The following is an 18797-nucleotide window of genomic DNA, read 5'->3' as shown; positions in this document are numbered from 1 at the left end:
CATGCTGCTAATAGCACCAGTGGAGGCCTGGGCCTGGATGTTCTCCAAGTGCCTGGACATCAGTTCTGCTAAATGCAGCATGCCTGAGTCCTGTTGGCTTTCCTTGTGTCTTTCCATGCTAACAGTGACTGCACCAAAGTGACTGTTTTAAGGAATTGATAAAATCAGTAGCAATAGGTTGATAAACTCCCTGGGTTTACTGACTTATTGCCATGCCCATTTCAAGACTTGGAATGATGATGGCTCATTGAAGGACTTACATCCAGTACAAAAATACAGTGTTCTAATTTTTATTCCCTTCCCTTAGGCACAATGAAGCCTACACATGGACAAATCCTACATGCTGCGTGCATAACATTATTGTGGGCAAACTTTGGATCGAGCAGTATGGAAACGTGGAAATAACTAACCATAAGTACGTTAAGAGTGTGAGTGCTTTCACCTCCTGTAAGTTTGAAAAGGAAAAGCATTTGGAAGTAATTGGTGCTGTCTTGTTCTGCCTTTAGAACTGGTGAGAAATGTGTACTAAGCTTTAAGCCCTGCGGCCTCTTTGGGAAGGAGTTGCACAAAGTTGAAGGCTACATTCAGGACAAAAGGTAACAGCTTAATTGTAAGTGGGAAACAAATGGCTGCCCTTGTTTCTGAGGGGAGCTGTAGAAGAGAATGCCTTTAACAGTCTGTCAAGGGCACGAACCTGCAACAGCAGGGTTATGAATTCTGCAATACCAATAATGGAGTTTTGAAGTTGCCCTCAAAAGTTCTCCTTTCACATATTTTTGTCTGAAATGGGGAGATAAATCTCTTTAAGCTCCTTTGTAAACTTAGTCTGCTTTTTTTTTTTACAGCAAAAAGAAACTCTGTGCGTTGTATGGGAAGTGGACTGAGTGTTTGTACAGTGTTGACCCAGCTACATTTGAAGCTTACAAGAAAAACGACAAGAAAAATACAGAAGAGAAGAAAAGCAGTAAACAGGTATTAATCACATAAAGAGGTAGGATCTCAAAAGCATAATAAGACAGCTAAATATTTTAGTAGCATTTAGGAGCATTATATTTTTCTTCACTTATCTTCTCTTTCCTAGTAGGATACAAAACAGATTGGATGAGTACCAATATTAAGGGAGAAAATGCTTTCTTTCTTCTCTTGGATTTGTATTCAAACTTCCCAAAAGTTGGTGTGATCTCAGTACTGTCTAGTTCATTACCTGCCTCTTCCTCCCAAGTTACATGGATGAAATAACATATCCATTAGTTAGGCCATTTCTGATCATATATGGTAACATATTCTAGTGGGAGGATTTTGATTCTTAGAAGCAGGACAGATTAGTTTCTTAATTGATAGAGGATCATCTTTTCCAGCTATTACAAGGAATTTTTTTTATTGTTTTCTATTAATTATCACAACTGGAGAAGTCCTGGCATTTTTAAATTTTTCTTCACAATTGATTGCTTTTTTCTCTTGTGGAAAAACCTCATTCATGATTCTTCCAAACTTCTTGTCAGCACTAAGCTTCTTGTTTAGGATGAATGGTGATGGTGACAACATACAGCTTGGTGAAGAACAGCCACTCACATAGCAGCTTAAGACAGGGACTGCTCCCCTTTGGTGACTGCAGCCAGGTTTTTTTTTTGTTTGGGTGTTGATAGTTTCTTCAGAAACTTATGAAGAAAAGAGATGGGGAACTCTGAAAGCAATTGTCCCTGTGCAGGTTCAGATTGTTGCTGTATCTGAGCTTGCTCCAGTGCTTGTCCTCAGGAGAATGGTAAAGCACTGGGGATTGCTGCTTCTCTGGGAGTCTGACCAGGAGAACTCTAGGGAGAAGGAACAAAGGAAAACACACTCCGTGTCTTTGTTCAGCGGCCTTTCAGCATTTTCCAACAATGCTCAAGATGATCATTGCTTTTCACTTTGAAATGGAGCATCCTGTTTCATAAAGCTCAAGCTGCAGCTGGAAAATGCTTTTCCTACTTAATTAACAGAGCCCTTTCTATGTAGAAAACTGAAGGCTTTGTAATGCTAGGTATGGACCAGGTAGTCTATGTTGAATATGTACTCCCACTGCCCCTTGTGTCTGAGGAGCTGATATTTTCTATGGTTTTGGAGCATTTAGATGAGCCAAGTCTCACGTATAATGTCTGGATGTGGTTTTTCCCTTCATGGTACTGAAGGATTCATTCAGGCACAAAAGTAAATGGCTTTTTAAACTTCTAATTAGAATTTTCAGATTTATGTAGTTGTTTTCCAGCTATTACTTCATGCTGCATTGCTACTAATCAAGAAATGCTTCTGCCTCCTTTGAGGGAGCCTGCTCGAATGAGAGCTCTTTTGCAACTTACCCCAGATTTTTGCCTGAATCCTTTTCATTTTTATAGGAATGAAACTTAGAGAAAAATAATTTTTCGGGGAACTAGACAAGCATTCAGGTATACAAAGGTGATATTTTACTAACATGAAAAGAGTTATAGTAGATCCATGCATGGTTCTGCTTGGAATGACTTTTTTTTTTTAATCAAGATGAAGCATTTTGTGTGTAACTTTCAATGCAAATACATGGAAGAGAATAAGGTAGGCAAGAGCAACTGTCCTCACATGTGCCTCATTTACAGACACCTCATTTAAAGAGGTCTTGCTTTGGCAGGCCTGTTAACTATCCTCACAGCAATATACTGAACAGTCGAGTAGCACTGAGCATAAAATATGGATCATCGTGATAAGAGCATAAGAAAATCCACATTTTACTTATTTCTCTGTAATTCTTATGCTGTTTTAAGATCATGTATCCAACAAGGCAGAAATCACATTGTGTACTGTAGCCTTTAAATAAAAGGCTTGGAGTTCGACAGTCTGATATTGAATTGTCCTTGTTTTGATACAAGGATGTCTTTCTGATGTGTCCTGCTTCAAATTCCCAATTTCTGAAGGAATGATTGGGATCATTTAAAGAACAGAATGACAAGGTTGCCAGCACAGTTCAGATGTAGTCAACTAAAAGCCCCCTTTGTCTTCCTGAGAACTGAGGGGCTAAACCTGGTCTGCGCATTGTTCTGCTGACTGTTCATTATTAAAAGCACAGTGAAGGTCTCCTCAGTGAAGCAAAATCCTTACTACAACGTCTGATTTTCTTGAAAATGGAACACATGAATTATCTCAGAGGACAACTGAGTGCATGTTGGGTACTGGATGTCTTCAGTATTACCTGATGCAACCATGGGAGAGCAAAGCTTATTAGCAGCAGGATTAAAGCTGCTGGCCTGCAGCCAAAGTATTTAAAGCATTAGTTGCCTTTAAGTTGGGCTTTAATCTCCAGTGATCTCTGAAACGTGCTGCTGTTTTTAGCTGTGATTGTGACACCAGGTTTTCTTGGGAGAGCCTTATTCATTGTCCAGCGTGGCTTTAGTTTGATATTCCAACATCCGCTTCTGTGGTGGAATTAATGTCAGCAGCATCAGAGCCCAGCTGCCTGAAAGCTGTGTGTAAAACGGGGAATGGTTTAGGACTAGTTCAGGTCACACCTACACTGTGATCACCAGTTACTCTCTACTGCCCCAGTAACCCTCCATGGAGTTTTTTCCTTTCTGGGAAAAGCATTTCACAGTCCTGTGGCTACAGCTGCCTCAGGCCGTATGTGTCAGCCTTCATACCCTTCCCAGAAGATGTAGCTAATTTAGGATATTCATTTCACATTTGCAGTTTGCCATTTCAGTAGTGCAGCAGTTAATGGAAAGGAAGGCTCCTCTGGGCACAGAGCAGTAAGAAGGGCTTTCTGTTGTGCACAAACTGAGCAGCATCTGCAGTTTGTGCTAGCATTTCTTTGTTGTGGAAGGATGAGGAATGTGGCTTCTACTCTTCACGTTTAATGAAGCAGTAATGAAGTTAAGTATCAGGCATGAAAATGCTTGTACTTGAGGAAACAGGACATCTCTGAGGTGGAAAAATTGACATTTCTTAATACTTGAACATCCAGCTTACATCTACAAAGATGTTGATGCAAGAAACTGTTGGTAGTGTTCCACTGGGAGGGAATTGGGAGTATGTGTGCTATGTTAATGCCTCAGTCCTTCTTGACAAGAATCTCGAGAAGTCTCTTTGCTGAAATTACTCACCTTTTGTCAAGGGAATCATTTTCTGTAAGTTCCAGCATTGAATGATCGGGTGTAAATGGTTTGTGACTTCAAAGAACTACTCTTTTCTTTGTGTGCTGCCTTTAGGTGGGCAATACAGAGGAATCAGATGAGATGCCACTGCCAGACTCTGAGAGTGTGTATGTTATTCCTGGAAGTGTTTTGCTATGGAAGATAACTCCAAGACCTCCAAATTCAGCACAGGTCAGCTATGCTGCTTCTTATTGAAAATGTGTGCTATCCTGTTACTCTGTATGGTTTACACAAAACACATCCATTTGTTTTGTCATTAGCAAGTCTGGATTTGCCTGTTTATTGCAACAAATTTCCCCAGCACAACTGTAACTTTCTAATGTGGGGTTGGAAGGATAACTGCCACACGGATCAGTCTAGAATTAGTGAAATTTCTCTGGAAAATGGGATGCTTCGTGTAGATAGTGGCATGGGGCGTTTCCTCACTTCTTCTCTCCATCCTGCTTCCCCCACTGAGGCACCAGCCTTGTAAGAAATCTCGCTGAAGGCTTTATTAGGGGCCAGACACTTCCAAGGACAGACCTGCATGGCACAAGTTGGTGTGTGAAGGGCTGTGAAGCTGGAGACCCATAGGCAGAATACAAGGGTATTGTGTGCAACTGAGAAGACAAAGAGTTGGTGCAGAAAAGATGCCCTCACTGCCTTAATCAAGGGGGAAATCTCTCTACAGAGATAGAGAAAATACCAGTAGGGCTGGAGAAAGAAGATAAGAGAGGAGGAAGAGTGCACTGAGTAATTGGATGCTGGCCTCCTTAAACAGAAACACAAAGGATCACCTACACTGCCTGACAGGGCACTTTTGCTGGTATCTTGGGCAATCCTATATTGAGTGATTAAATAATACAAAAGCACTTGGATATTTGTTTTTAGCATTTTTCTTCTGCACTAAGACAGCAGCTAGAGGCATTGTAAAGTCACCTTTCATCTTTGTCTCTGCATTTCAGATGTATAATTTTACAAGCTTTGCTATGGCTTTGAATGAGTTGGACAAAGAAATGGAGAGTGTCATTCCCAAAACTGACTGCCGGCTACGACCAGATATCAGAGCTATGGAAAATGGAGAAATAGGTAACTTCAGTTACGGGCAAAGGCAGTTTTATTTTTTCTTTAAACTGAGGAACTGGAAAAAAGTTGTTAGATGAACAACTAGAGTAAGTAGCTGACCATGCATTCCTCCATGGTGCCAGGCAGTAGCTCCTTAACACAGCCTTCTGCAGGCTGTGTTGAGCTCCTGGTGTCACCTCCCTGTACAGGGGATGGTTGGGATGGAGCTCATCTTCTTCATAGTCTCCCACATCTGCTGCTGTGGTTCACATTGGTGACCAAAGCAGTGTTAAGGAAAATATCTGCAGAGTGTTAAGGAAATATTTGTGAACTTTTCAGTTTCTGTTTCCATCAGCCTGATGCAGAGGGAGTGTTTTGGTGTACCAGTTCTGAGAAATGCAGTCAAAACTATTAAAGTGAAGCTGCAAATGCCAAAAAATACACTTGATGCAAAATTACACTTCACTGGGAGTTGAACACTTCTGCTGTCCTAGAATAGTGAATTAGAAATAACATAATGAGACTTCCAGTGATTAGAAGCAGTGTGCTTTTAAAATATTAAAGCAGGATGGCCAACTTTGTAGACTAAGCATGGGGGCTGTTGCTTTCTCTGGCTTGCTAATTGATTGGGGTAAGTCATGAAACCCTGATTCAGTTTCAGCTGTATATAACAGGGCAACAACTGTGAGACTTCTGATAAATAATCTGAGATGTAGCAATAAAAACCAGTGTCATGGTATAATACAGTGCAGTTTTGCAGTTTTGTTTCTGTTTTCTCAGAAGCTGCTAACCATGTCTTTGAGGCTTTTAAAAAAGCAGATCAATGAATTCCCACAACTACTCTCACCTGGCTGTACAACTCTTTGTGGCCAGGATGATGGATATATTTGGTTCAGAGCAGCCCCAGTAATTTTTGTGTTTAATTTAAAATGCAAATAACTATGATGTTAGCAGCAGACCATATTCCTTCATGATATACTAGTGGCATGAAGTTTGTGTAGCAGGTAGTTATACACAGTGGGTTAGTAGCCAACAGGGAATGGCTGATCAAAGTAGTTAAGAGAATCATTCTTGGAAGACTTTTAAGATGTGTATGAAATACTTTTTGAGGATTCAGGTATGAGACTGACTTTCATCTAATCTGCTTCTGAGTCTGACTTACTCCTTAGACCTTCTGATCATCCTTCCCACCAAAGAGAAGCGACTGTTCTGCTTGTTTAGGATGGTACATTAGTGCATTAACAAAAAAAATGAAGGGATGCTGCAGAAAGACAATTCTCTGTGGTTTGGAAATGAGCGTTTCAAACCTCTGGTGATGAGGAACTAAGTTGCACCAGGAGCAACTTAACCCAAAACTCAGCCAGAAGCAGGTGGCTAGACTTCTGAAATAAACTGGTCATATCTTTACTTTCCCTGCTGAAATAAATTCTACGTATGCCACCTCCCTTAGCTCACATTTGCTGTTATGTAGACACATTCCCAGGGTCCTCAGGCCATGGATAAATATATATTTAGCGGTCTTAAAGACTAGGATGCCACTGGCTGATCCTGTGCCACAGCTGGCCTGGCTTAGCTCTTAAACTAAACCAGTAACCTTCACTGCTATGTAGAAGGCTTTTTGAATGGACAACTTTTACTGGTTTACTTCTACTTATTTATCTTCTGGGGCAGATGAAGTAACATCCCTGTCTTATATATCATGCTTCAACATCTTCTGTATTTTTATTTGTTCAAGATCTGGCTAGTGAAGAAAAGAAGAGGCTAGAAGAAAAACAGAGGACTGCCCGCAAAAATCGTTCGAAGTCAGAGGAAGACTGGAAGACGAGGTTGGTGCCCTCGCCTCAGTGTGTGTGTAGTTATCTACAGGCTTTGAGCATTCAGGTTAAGTGACAGTCTCCACTGGTGACATGCAGAGAGTGTTGTGTCAGCATGAAGAGCAGACAGACAGCGTCAGGTCTGGCAGTGCCGCTGTTGTGTTTGCAGACTCGGTCCCAGCAGGATGTAGCACTTCCATAGGGAAGCATCAGCCTTGCTCTCGGTTCCTTCCCTCCCTGCTTGCACAGCTATATGTAAATATATGTAAATACAAAGTGTGCTGTCTTCTCTGAGCACTTCTTGGTTCTGACAGGACAGAGATGTTATCTCTGATAGCTGCTTCTACGGACTGTGGCTGCTGGTTACTTTATAATTGCCTCAAATTGGCATGCCTGGCCAAAGAGAGGAGGAAAGGCTCCTCCCTTGTGAGCTCAGCCATGACTTCTCAGCCCAGTGGCTCTGTGCTGATAGTGCTGTGTTCTCACCCAGTTTATCACCCAGCTATATCCAAGACACTGCCTTCTGTTGGAGGGGGCCCCTAACTACAAAAGTAAGAGGAGCTAAGGGAAAAGTTAGCATACAAGGGACCTGCCAGGATGTTCTGGGGATGTTTTGGGGGTTTTCTTTAAACTATGAGGAGTCATCTGGGTGCTCTTACACACAAGCTAAGAAGCAACTGTGAAAACCTGACTAGGTGAATCTGGTTTGACCAGATGAGATCTATTTAAATGCATAGTAACAAACTGGCATATCTTCTCAGGAAAAAAACAGTAGGGTTAAACTTTAAGTAAGCAAGGCTCCTCTCTTCTCTATTATTAATTCACTCAGACACTGTGGATTAAATATCTCTCAAATGTTTGTAACTATAAATCACATTTTTCTTTTTTTTTTTTTAAATGAAGTCACCCACCATCCCAAAATCCCAGGTTTGGACATGACTGCCTTTGTCTTTTTCCTGTGCCTGCTCTCCTGAAGTGTTTGGGTTTGTTTGCATAGAGACTGCTGAGAATAACATCTTTGTAAAGCTTCTAACTGCTGGACAGCCTTGCAGCTCTCGCTTCGTTTCCTGAATTCAGAGTGGTTCTAGCTCTCACCGGGCGTTTTCAGAGCCTGGGATAGTTAGATAGTGTTCTTCCAGGTGCCTGAAGTAGTTTAAATACAGCTCAAAGCACCTAAGGCTGGCATTGGAAGTTGAGGAATTTCCATGGAGCTGTGGTTTTTGGGTTATATAATTAGTTCAGACACCACTCACAAGGTTCTGCAACTGCTGTGGTGCAGATTCTGTACACCTCTTCAGCATGTGTCTGGGATATCCTTTAAGAACTCTTTGCTTTCCAGGATATTTCTAAAGCTTTGGCAGAAGACTCCTGGTAGGAATGCCAGGTGTGGCTGCCTATAAAAGATGAACATTAAGTGTTAGGGAGAGTTGTGCTATGGGGGAAAAAGTGCCTGCTGTGAAGAACTCTCCTACCTGTTCCCAGGTCATCTGTGGGTCTTATTCTGCAGTGCATTATGAACTCAGATCTAAACTACTGCCATGTCCTTGCCACAGAAAAACAGGTTTCATCCTTTGTCTAGTAGAATTCCTCCCTCATAAGACAATTCTCCAAAGTGCTGACTGATTTTTTAAAAAACTTACTTATTCTGAATCCCCTTTACTAGTGGGGTCTTAGTGTTTCTCAAGAGGTGATTTTTGTTGAACACTTAATATTTTAAATGCTGACCAGTAATCTTAAGTCTTGAGTAAAAATATTTAATTCAGGTCTGAAATACAGCAGTTGATTTTGATGAAAGCTGTCCTGTCTTTTCCCCATCACTGACTGATTTAGGTCTTACATGTCTCTCAGACTTAGTTCTTCCCATTGCCTTTCCCCTTCCTGTTGAAGTAGGTGGGCACTGGAGCCAGGGGCACACTGTCCTGACCTGTACAAGTGTTGAGGACACACTAGTGAGCTGTGGGGTGGTAGAATTCCTTAATCTGAGAGGTGGGGTCACTGTGCTTATAGCCCTGTCTCATGGCAAATGTTTGGCTTCAGTTCTGGAATGAGCTGCTGTCACCAGTGAACTGGATGCCTGAGCCCATCCATACACCTCTTATTTGGGAATAGCTGAATCCTCCAGTGGGAGGAGAAGCAGGAATGAGCTATGTACAGTACTAGGGGTGAATGACTTCTGTTGACTTCAGTTCACTTAACCAGGACAGCAGGAGAACCACTGGAGTGTTCCCCTGTTCAGTTACTCTCGTGGAGGCAGCACAAGGCATTTCTTCCAGCACAGCTCTCTCAAGTCCTTTGAGCCAAGCAAGCAAGACTTGCCCGTGAGCTGCCCTGCTTTGTAACATAACCCTGCAGTACTGGTGGCCTTTAGGCTTCTGCCTTTTAAAGAGATCAAGTTATATTTGGCTGGATTGTGCTTTTTTCTCTTCTGAAACCTTACGGTGCTGGAGAAGGGAAGAGCAGAGTTAAACAGGCTGCCTTGCACACAGATGATTTACTTGAGTGTGGTCACTGCAGTGAGTCACAGAAAGAAACAACTGGCTGGCTTCTGCGGTCAGTGAGGACGTGAAAGGAAGCTGTAGAGCACATTAACCACAGAAACAGCTTCTACCAAGCTGGCTTGTGCCATAAATGTGGCTTGGCAAAATACAGAAGGAAGTTAATATGCCTGAGGTCTGGTACTGTGTGCTGTCGAGGCAGAAGATTGAGTAACTGGGCCAAACAGAAAGTGGCATTCACCGTGTGCTATACGGTGCCTCCAGATTAGGCAGGAAGGGAGAAGGAAAGAAAGCAGGTGCTCAACTTCAGTGTTTCTATTAATAACCAGCTTAGTAAAAGCTTGCAAGTAGCTCCATGCAGATGGAATCAGCTTTCTGGGCATTCAGATGAGTCCCCTGCTGCCAGCAGTGTAACACAATGTATTGACTGGTAATAATCCACGACGTTTCCTGCAGCCTGTGGGTGATGTTTCATAGCTGGCACACTTGTTCCGAGTTAACTGCTGGTCAAACTAAAGGGAGGGGAGCAAATGCCCAAGCAGTGGAAACAAGGACGAGTCACCTGTGAAGAGTAGAGAGATGAGTTGTATAGGGATGGGGTAAGGAAGGCCAAGGTAAAGCTGGAACTTGGCAAGGGATGCAAAAAATAACACAAAGGGCTCCTACACATGTTAACCAGAAAAGAAAGGTCAAAGAAGGTGATGATTTTTAAGGTACTTTCCAACCCAGGTACCTCTACAATTCTATGAGGAAGTGCATTGCAAGGCTTTGAAAAACAAGGGGTAATCTAGATCCAGGGAAATAATGTCTTTTTGTTTTCAGGACTGCAGTGCTTGTGGTGTTTACATGTCTTGCAAAAACTGTACTGTTTGTGCATGTCAGAATGGTTGTTCACAACTGCTTTGAAGTAAAGCTGTACCTGTCCTTTTTTATGCAGTCATCTTGGCAACTTCAAATGGCAAAACACTGGCATCAGTAATTCCACCTCAGAGATGTTTAAGCAGTGTAGCAATTGGGGAAATGTGGCCACTGAAAATGACTTTAAACTCACTTACGAATTTAAAACCAAGAGGACTCCTGCAATCACAATAATAATTTTGTGCAATAAACTGCTGAAGATGCAGCAAAGCAGTTCTGAACTTGTACTTGTGTGTGTTAATAGCCTCACTAACATGCTGTATGTTTCCTTGCAGATGGTTCCACCAAGGCCCCAATCCCCACACTGGTACACAGGACTGGCTGTACTCTGGCAACTACTGGGACAGAAACTACTTTAACTTGCCTGATATTTATTAAAATGCAGTAAGGAGCCTCTGGCTGATACAAATAAGTCTTAATCTGTTTTAACATTTTCCCTTGTTCTACTTATCTCCTGAAAATACTGACATGTTATCAAACAGAATATTAAGCATCTCTGCAATAAATCTGGTGGTACATGATCTGCAGTCCTAAAGGTAGGGGAATAACTTTTCTGGCTGATGGTGGGTCCTGCATGGACAAAGTTGCTGTGGTTTCAAGCTGCCCTGAGTACACCTATATTAGGTTGTGGTGTATGAGGAATAGAACACCTTCAGCTGTTCTGTGAATACTTTATTTTGTAGATAACATTGGCACAAGTAAAACTGGTTTTATTTATTGTGACATGGGAATGTTTAAAAAGCACACAAAGTAATTGCAATATTCTATTCTTAAATGAAGAAAAGGGTGTGTCACTTCTGTAAAGATGTAATTTTTCATACGGTGACTTCTCTTTTACTGAAGTAATTCCCTTGAAGCCTGAGCTCTGCTCAGGAGGTTCCAGTAGCGTTCCCATCTCTGGAGCAGTAATGCAGTTGTTTAAGCTGGTAACATTACTCAGAGGTTATTTATTCAGTGTTTTGTGCAGTGTTTTGAATTTTGCTTTCCTGTTTTGTTACCAACCTTATGGTTTAAGGAATTAAGAGCCATTTAAATATCTACAGATTTGATTTGAACTGCACACTAGTAACAGGTTTAAAAGAATCTGTTTCATGCACTAGAAGTTCCGGTGCCCAGCACCACTGCAAGAACCTAATCAGTCCAGGAATGACCTGGTGGAACATGGCAGGGGGACAAGACTGTGTCTGTACTGTGCAAACTCCCTGGGAGGAAGTCTTGTGCATTTCAAAGGTAGTACAGCACCTCAGTGAGGCCTCCTGTGCACAGCTGCTTTACCCCTTTTCAGTGGGGTGCATTCAATCTTAGTCTGTTTATATTGAACTGTGTACAGAGCTTCTAGAGGACGAGCTGCTCTTTGTACAATATTTTAACTGCTGTCTGGAGGTTAGTGTTAATTGAATAATTTAATTGCTACTAAATAAAGGCTTAAAAACTTCTTGCATCTAGTCTAAAGGGAGTGGTGTTCAACAGTGCTGACCCCTTCTGAGCAAGCCTCATCCAAAACCTGCTGCAATGAGGATGGATGTTTCCCTGTGCTCCAGGGACCTCTCTTCTCCCTAAGCAGGAAGTCTCCTTCTGGGGGTGGGGAGGGCTGGGGAAAGGAGAGCTTCCTGCAGCTTGAGCTTTGAGTGGGCTACTGAAATTGTTAGTAAGGCAGTGAGATGCTTTCTATTTTTATTCCAGGCACTACTTGAATTACCCAGATCCTGATGCTGAGACATATTTGCATAGATAAGGGAAAGCCTTTTCCTTGGCAGCCTTTCCTGTGAGGGCCCAGCTCTCACAATGACCTGTAGATGCAGGAGTTTAATACCTGCTCTATCTGTAGGGAGACTCTACTCTCTACTCTGGCCAGTGCTTCTTGAAATCTGTCTTGAGTGCTGTGCCATCTTCCAGGTGTGAGTCTAAGATCCGCAGAAGCAGCCTGGCTGTTGGGTCAGTGCAGGTCACACAGCACTGAATGCTCGCCCTACGGAGAGCAAAGCATTTATTTCCTGCCTGCCCCCCATGACTACACCACGTCAGCACAGGGAGAGGCTGGGTGGCTCCTCTCTGGAACAGCTCCAGCAGATGGGGCAGTGGGCACAGTTCACACAAAGCTAACATTTGGGATGTTCAACATGGGAATGCAGAATGCAGTTCTAATTGCTGGGCTTTTTTTTTTTTTTGAACATTTGCTTAACATTATTTGGTTTATTGCAATGTAAACTCCTGACCTTTTCCTGAAGTGCAAACAGCCTCTCTTCTCTACCTGTTTAAAAATTAACATGAACTCGGTAGACAGTGTGCAAGAACTACTTTAGGTGCTACCCGAATGCGCTCCAAGGGGAGGGTATTTTGCCCCACTCTGAATATTACACAAATGCTACAAGTTCAGGCTCCAGGCAAAAGGATTTATTTAAATGTGAGATTAAAAACTTTGTTTCCTTCAGACTAAAACCAGAGCAGGACTATTACACTACTTGTAAACAAGCAGAGGAAGGCAGGGGCTGTTACATAGGACAACTAGTTTAAGCAATCATCTCAATTATTTTATTTTGAAAAGGGTTAAATTAGGCTTTGAGTAGTAAAATCCAAACAGTAGCATGTTCCTATGAAAGAAGCAAGCTTAACTTCTGCAAGACCCTGCTCTGGGGCATGGGGTCTGATGTAATGGTAGCCTGTCCTTGCAGCACTTTAACTTTCTGCAGGAGCACTTACTGTGTGCTACTGCCAGCTGGTCTTTGCAGACATTACATCATCAGAGGATGGCAACTGGGACAACACTGGCTGTGCATGGCTTAGTTGCACTTTCAGCTGCAGAATTAGAACCAGGGCTTGTTGATTTCTCGTCAGGGAAACAACCAACATTTGGCTGGCCAAAGATGGCATGGGTAGAAACAGGTTTCCAGTCGTGTATGTCATGAACATCAGAGCCCACTAGAACAAAAGGTGAAGGATTTCCCCACTTTTATTTTTCCTGCATCACATAATTTGGAACAGACACTTGTGACAGCTGACCCTCTTGTTGATCTTTTCCCCTGGAAAAGCTGAGCATTGCCCAGGAATAAGGAACCCCACCTCCAGGAAGAGGAAGGCTTTGTGGTGGTTTTTGACCTTGTCTCAACTAAGTTAGACAACAGAAGGTCCACACATTAGAATGTGATGGTGGCTGTCCTGGGCAGCTGAGGCTGTCGCTAAAAAGACAGAAATAATTGTTGGAATCAGGAGCAGTGAGTTCCAGTCATACTGTAAATCCTTATGTCTTAAACAAACACGCCTACACCTTTGTTGGGGTTCCTCCCCCCTGCCGTGGGGTCTGGGGAGAGGGGACCCTGGGGTAGAGGCACAGCCTCAGGGGTTTCCCTACGCCCTGGTCAGCCTCGTTCCCCATTGGTTGGTTTGTGTTCCCCTGCACAGGCAAGGACCCTCGGGTCCTGTGATTGCCTCAGTTCCTCGGCAGATCCTGGCCCTGCAGCTGGAGAAATAAACATCTCTGAAACATCCAGCAAGAATCGGTCCCTATTTCTTTTCTACAGGCCTCACTGTCTATACATGTTGCAGAAATCCCCACTGCAACACACCTAGGGAAAGCAAGCATGATACAGAAGGGATCTGGGACAGCAAGCACTGTTTGGTATGTGGGTGACAAAATGTTCATCATCAGAGCAGAAGTTCTTTTGTCTGGTATTTCTGAACTTGGAGAAACTTGCCTAAAAGTTTGGATTTTTTACAAAAAGCCACTGTTAATCTATAGATCTACCTCAGCTCAACTCTCCTCTACAAAAGGCTCTACTGTTGCAGGGAGAGTAGGGGCAGGACAGCTCCACCCTGGAGGATTTCTCCAGCTGGGCAAGGGCTGAGCTAGGCACATGCCACCACAGGGAAGAGATGCTGGTGAAGGCCTTACCTAGAAAGATGAGCACCAGCTCTCTTGCTCTTTGTGGAAGGATGACCAGTGCTGACCTACTCAGCCCAGCTGCAGAAACTCACCAAGTCCAGCTACCAGAGGCAACCACCACCATTTTTTTTCTAAGTGGAAAAACTTAGGTCACTGCTGGAATAAATGATCAAAACTAGGGCTCCAACTAGTCACCTCTCATTAGCCACAGGACACATGGATTACATCTTAGGTCCCTAACACCTGCTTCAGAAAATACAGGTTTTCAGCAAGATCATTTATCATCAATAGGCACCTGCCTCTTTGCCCTCAGGAGTAGAGTGTCCTGGCCAGAGCCACATTTTATGGACTAGATGGCAGTGAAATTTAACATGTGCACTGGGGCCAGGCAGACAGTGATGGTTCAGCAGTTTCTCAGAAGTCACTTCTAACCCTCCATTGCACTGACAGAGGTCATCTTCCATTTATTTACCACTGATGAAGCTGTAGAGTTGGAAGCTGGAACAGGAAGATGATAGGAATGCCCAAACTTTCTTACCTGACATGACAAACTTTCTCAGTTGATTCCACTTGTGCTGTAGATTCCATTCTCTCAGGATGACAACTAAATCATCAGCAGATGGACCTAAAGCTGTAGTACTTGAGGCGTGGCCTGTATTTAATGGCTGCTTCATCTTTAACAGATAATCTGTTCGATCTACAAAGGGAATTACTTTGGAAACTATAAAAGATGGAACCTCTGCATCCATGATCAGCTCATCATCCCAACACAATGATACAACCTCACTGGTTGAGGTAACCTTGGTTTCAGTGCAGAAAGGTACAACCTGTAATGGATCTTTAGGAGCAGGTGATGGTGGAGGTGAAAGGTGATGCTTCCCACAAGATTGAGGAAGCTTCAGTTACATCACGTTGAAACATCAGCCTGGCCATCTGGGGGCCCTGCTTCTCCAGCTACAGATATTTGGAATTGGTGACCTTGGAGGTCTTCTCCAGTGTTAACAATTCTATGATTATACTTTTTACATTAGGCACATCAGATAGGCCACTTAGAAGACCACATCTCTCTCCAACCACTCAGAACTCTGGATTCATACAAGTTATTTTAAATGCAGAGGTGGTGACATTTTAGCTTCCTCAAGAATCTTGATTAGTTGAATTGACAGGTATCCAAGTGAAGAACAGGGTAAGACATGAACAAGTTTTTGATACAGAGCAAAAAATGGCTTCAAGGGAAGAACACAAGAGACTGGGGGATGAAAACTGCACCCCATCACATGGTTAATAAAACCCTCAGCTCTGAAAAAAATCAAACCAACCAATCAGTCTGGTTTCCAGCATGATTATCAAGTGTTGGCCATAGGTACAAATTGAAAGAGGGGAAATTTAGTTTAGACATTAGGAAGAAATTCTTTACTGTGAGGTGGGCTAGGCACTGGAACAGGTTGCCCAGGGAGGCTGTGGATGCCCCAATCCTGGCAGTCGTCAAAACCAGGCTGGATAAAGCCCTGGCCAGCCTGGTCTAGTGGGAAGTGTCCCTGCCCATGGCAGAGGGCTTGGGACTAGGTATCTTTGAGGTCCATTCCAACCCTTTAACATTCCATGATTCTATGTAAAACCAGCACAGTAGCAGAAGAGAAGGCAAGTCTTTAATACATCATCACAGCTCAGCACTGAGCTGCTTTCTGAATAGCATCAGAAATTATGAGACATGATTCAATGCATTACAGAGCTAAATCCTTTCTGAAAAAAAATTACTCTGCCTGCCCAGCCAAGCCAAGTCAGACCCATTTATAACCTGTCAGTATTGGGCAATGCCACAGAAAGGAAAGGCTGCCTTGCAGCTATGCAATCCAGTTAGCACCCCATTGATGCACACCGAGTCCCAAATCCCATGCTGGCAGGGGAAGACTCCAGAGGAAACCTTGCTCCTAGCCCAGGTGCCGTGAGTGTCACTGCCTGGCTGCCTCTTGTATGGTCAGACAGGGACGTTTCCTTAACACAGGCATTCAGATGATAATTTCTCAATTATGCAGCCGTGCTCTGATCATATTTGAAGTCATGGCAGTCAGGCAAAGTCCCCAGTGACTGGAGAAGATGGAGTATCACAGCTATGTTTAAAAAAAGGTGATAAGGAGAACTGTGGGAGCTACCAACCAGTCAGCCTTACCTCTGTGCCTGGTAAGATCATGGTACAGATCCTTCTGGCAGATACATCAAAACACACTGAAGACAGGTGGTTAAAGACAGCCAACACAAGCTGCAGCTTCTCCAAGGGCAAACTGTGCCTCACTGATCTAGTGGCCTTGGATGATGGAGTCACTGCATTAGTGGACAAGGGATGAGCTGTGGATGTCACCTACCTGGACTTCTGGAAGATCTTAAACAGCCACTCCCAACATTCTGGCTGCTAAATTGGAGCTATATGGGTATGATGGATAAGGAAGCAGCGAGATAGGTGGAAACAAACCAGCAGTAAGTAAGACCCTCAAGGATCTGTACTGGGACTAAAATTATTTAATCTCTTTAATGACAGCGGGATCAAGTGCACCCTCGGTGAGCTTGCAGATGACACCAGGCTGAGTGTGGTGCAGTTGATTTACCACAGGGAAGACATGCCATCCAAAGGGACCTGGACCAGCTCAAGGATTGGGCCCACACAAGCTTCATGAAGTTCAGCCAAGGCCAAGTGCAAGGTCCTGCATCTGCCCACAGCATTCACACATTCCCATGAGCCACTGCCTTTTCGCCCTTCCCACGCAACCATGAACCCTGCTCCTGCCTTCTGCCGCTGACTTGCCTCATGCACAGCACAGGCAGAACCCTTCTAAGCAAGGGCCTTTGCCAAAACCTGTCTTCCTCACTAGCAGCCAAACCAGACATTTCTTCCCAGCACAGGATGAGGGTAATTTTCTCCTCAGCCTCAGGTTATGATGCTGATGCCATGAAGATTTTTACCTTTTCTTTTACACCCCCGTTACACCTTTTTACAACTTCTGTATTCTCAGTGCTTTTTCCGTACATTCTTGGACTTGTCAAGCTAAGAGACTAAACATTTTAGAAGCTTCGTAGCTAGGGATCAGTGTGCCCCAGACCCCAAGGTCCTCTCCAGAACATATTCTGTAAACCAAGATAGAACCATCCAGGGGAAGGTTCCTTGGGGAGAAGGGCTCACTTGAGCCTCTCATTGGGGAATCTTTGCTAATGAGTAAAACCTGTAATGTTATACCCGATGTTGGGGGAGAGAGACTCGGTGGGTGCATCTCGATGCACATGACCTGGACGTGTACACCTAAGGATCCTTAAAATAAATACCAAGGTAAAATCCCTTTTCCCCTTCTAACCGTGTATGCCTCTTGATTTTAAGACCAGGAAAAGGCATCAATGCCATCACACAATCTAATGCTGCTGCCTGCAAAAAGCAGAAAGGCTGTGGCCACATCCCACCCCTGTGCCAGCTGTGGTGGAGAGGTGGGTGCACAGACCATCCCCTGCTTACAGCCTGGCCTTTTAAGACATGTGACATACAAACCCCAAGGGCTTTGAACCAACAAACTGCAAAATACAGCACCTGAGAAGCAATGTTCCTTGGCGGCCTCTAGCAGGGCCTCAGAGGACACTGCTGGGGACTGTAACCTCTTCAGCCACACCCCAAGAGGAATGAAGTTATTCCTTCATAATGGCTTCATTTGTACTGCAGAACCTTATGAATGCAAGGGCAAACCCTGAAACAAACCTCACCTGGCCCAGGTGATAGGAGCAGGTGACATTTGCTTCCCAGCACACATTAATAGTAAGTAGGTACACTCAAGATCATTTTCTGTTCCAGTACACCAAGAACAAAAAAGGTCACCGTGTAGTACTCTATTTTCAAGGTTACCACTGTGTTTCAGAGGATGATGAAGACAGAAAGATCACAGGGGCAAGGCAGGATCAGGAGTCTGCTGTGGAATAAAAACTTTTAACCACCAACATTGCTGCAGATCAGTCTTCTTTATAGTTGGAAAACCATCATCTACCTACCTGCTCTTGCATTCTTGGATGTCTGCACCTCTATATAAACCTGAGAGGAATTCCAGCAGGAGTGAAAATTTAAAACTCGTTGGTACTAAAGCATTTAGAAAATCTACATTAGCTTCTTTTAGATTTTAAAAGTAACATACTTGTAGCAGAACTCTCTGCTAATTTTGAATGACATTCACGTTCATTCATAAGAACGTATGCCAATAGTAAACTCACCACAAAATGCTTCTTGAATCCTTAGTAATTTCTCAAGAAAACTTCTCACATTATCTCTTCAGTCCTGGAGAGTGACAACACAGATCATAATATTTAAAACATTAAACATTCATATGTTATGACTTGTGAAGCTAGGAAAAAGAGCTTTCCCGTAGAAAGAATATTTCAAGAATATATCTGAGAAGTGGAAAATGCATCATTTTTTGGAGTAGGGATAACAATCCAAAGTCTAGATTTCTGTACTGAGAGCATA

The 18797-nt window shown here is 43.3% G+C and overlaps 1 protein-coding gene across 1 annotated transcript in view; it reads left to right on the top strand.

The window, feature by feature from the left end:
- Nucleotides 1–11866, top strand: part of OSBPL1A (oxysterol binding protein like 1A) — a 78279-nt gene extending 66413 nt beyond the window's left edge. The window contains exons 22-28 of the mRNA XM_082288192.1: nucleotides 308–415; nucleotides 507–596; nucleotides 846–972; nucleotides 4209–4325; nucleotides 5099–5222; nucleotides 6934–7024; nucleotides 10701–11866. Coding sequence (XP_082144318.1) covers nucleotides 308–415; nucleotides 507–596; nucleotides 846–972; nucleotides 4209–4325; nucleotides 5099–5222; nucleotides 6934–7024; nucleotides 10701–10803 — 760 coding nt within the window. The 3' untranslated portion in view covers nucleotides 10804–11866. The remainder of the gene's footprint in view (nucleotides 1–307; nucleotides 416–506; nucleotides 597–845; nucleotides 973–4208; nucleotides 4326–5098; nucleotides 5223–6933; nucleotides 7025–10700) is intronic.
- Nucleotides 11867–18797: the final 6931 nt, after the last annotated feature.

The sequence above is a fragment of the Coloeus monedula genome (assembly GCF_965178545.1).
Source record: "Coloeus monedula genome assembly, chromosome: 1".
NCBI lineage: Eukaryota > Metazoa > Chordata > Aves > Passeriformes > Corvidae > Coloeus > Coloeus monedula.
Note: the sequence above shows the minus strand (reverse complement) of the source record. Positions and strands in the feature narration are given on the sequence as shown.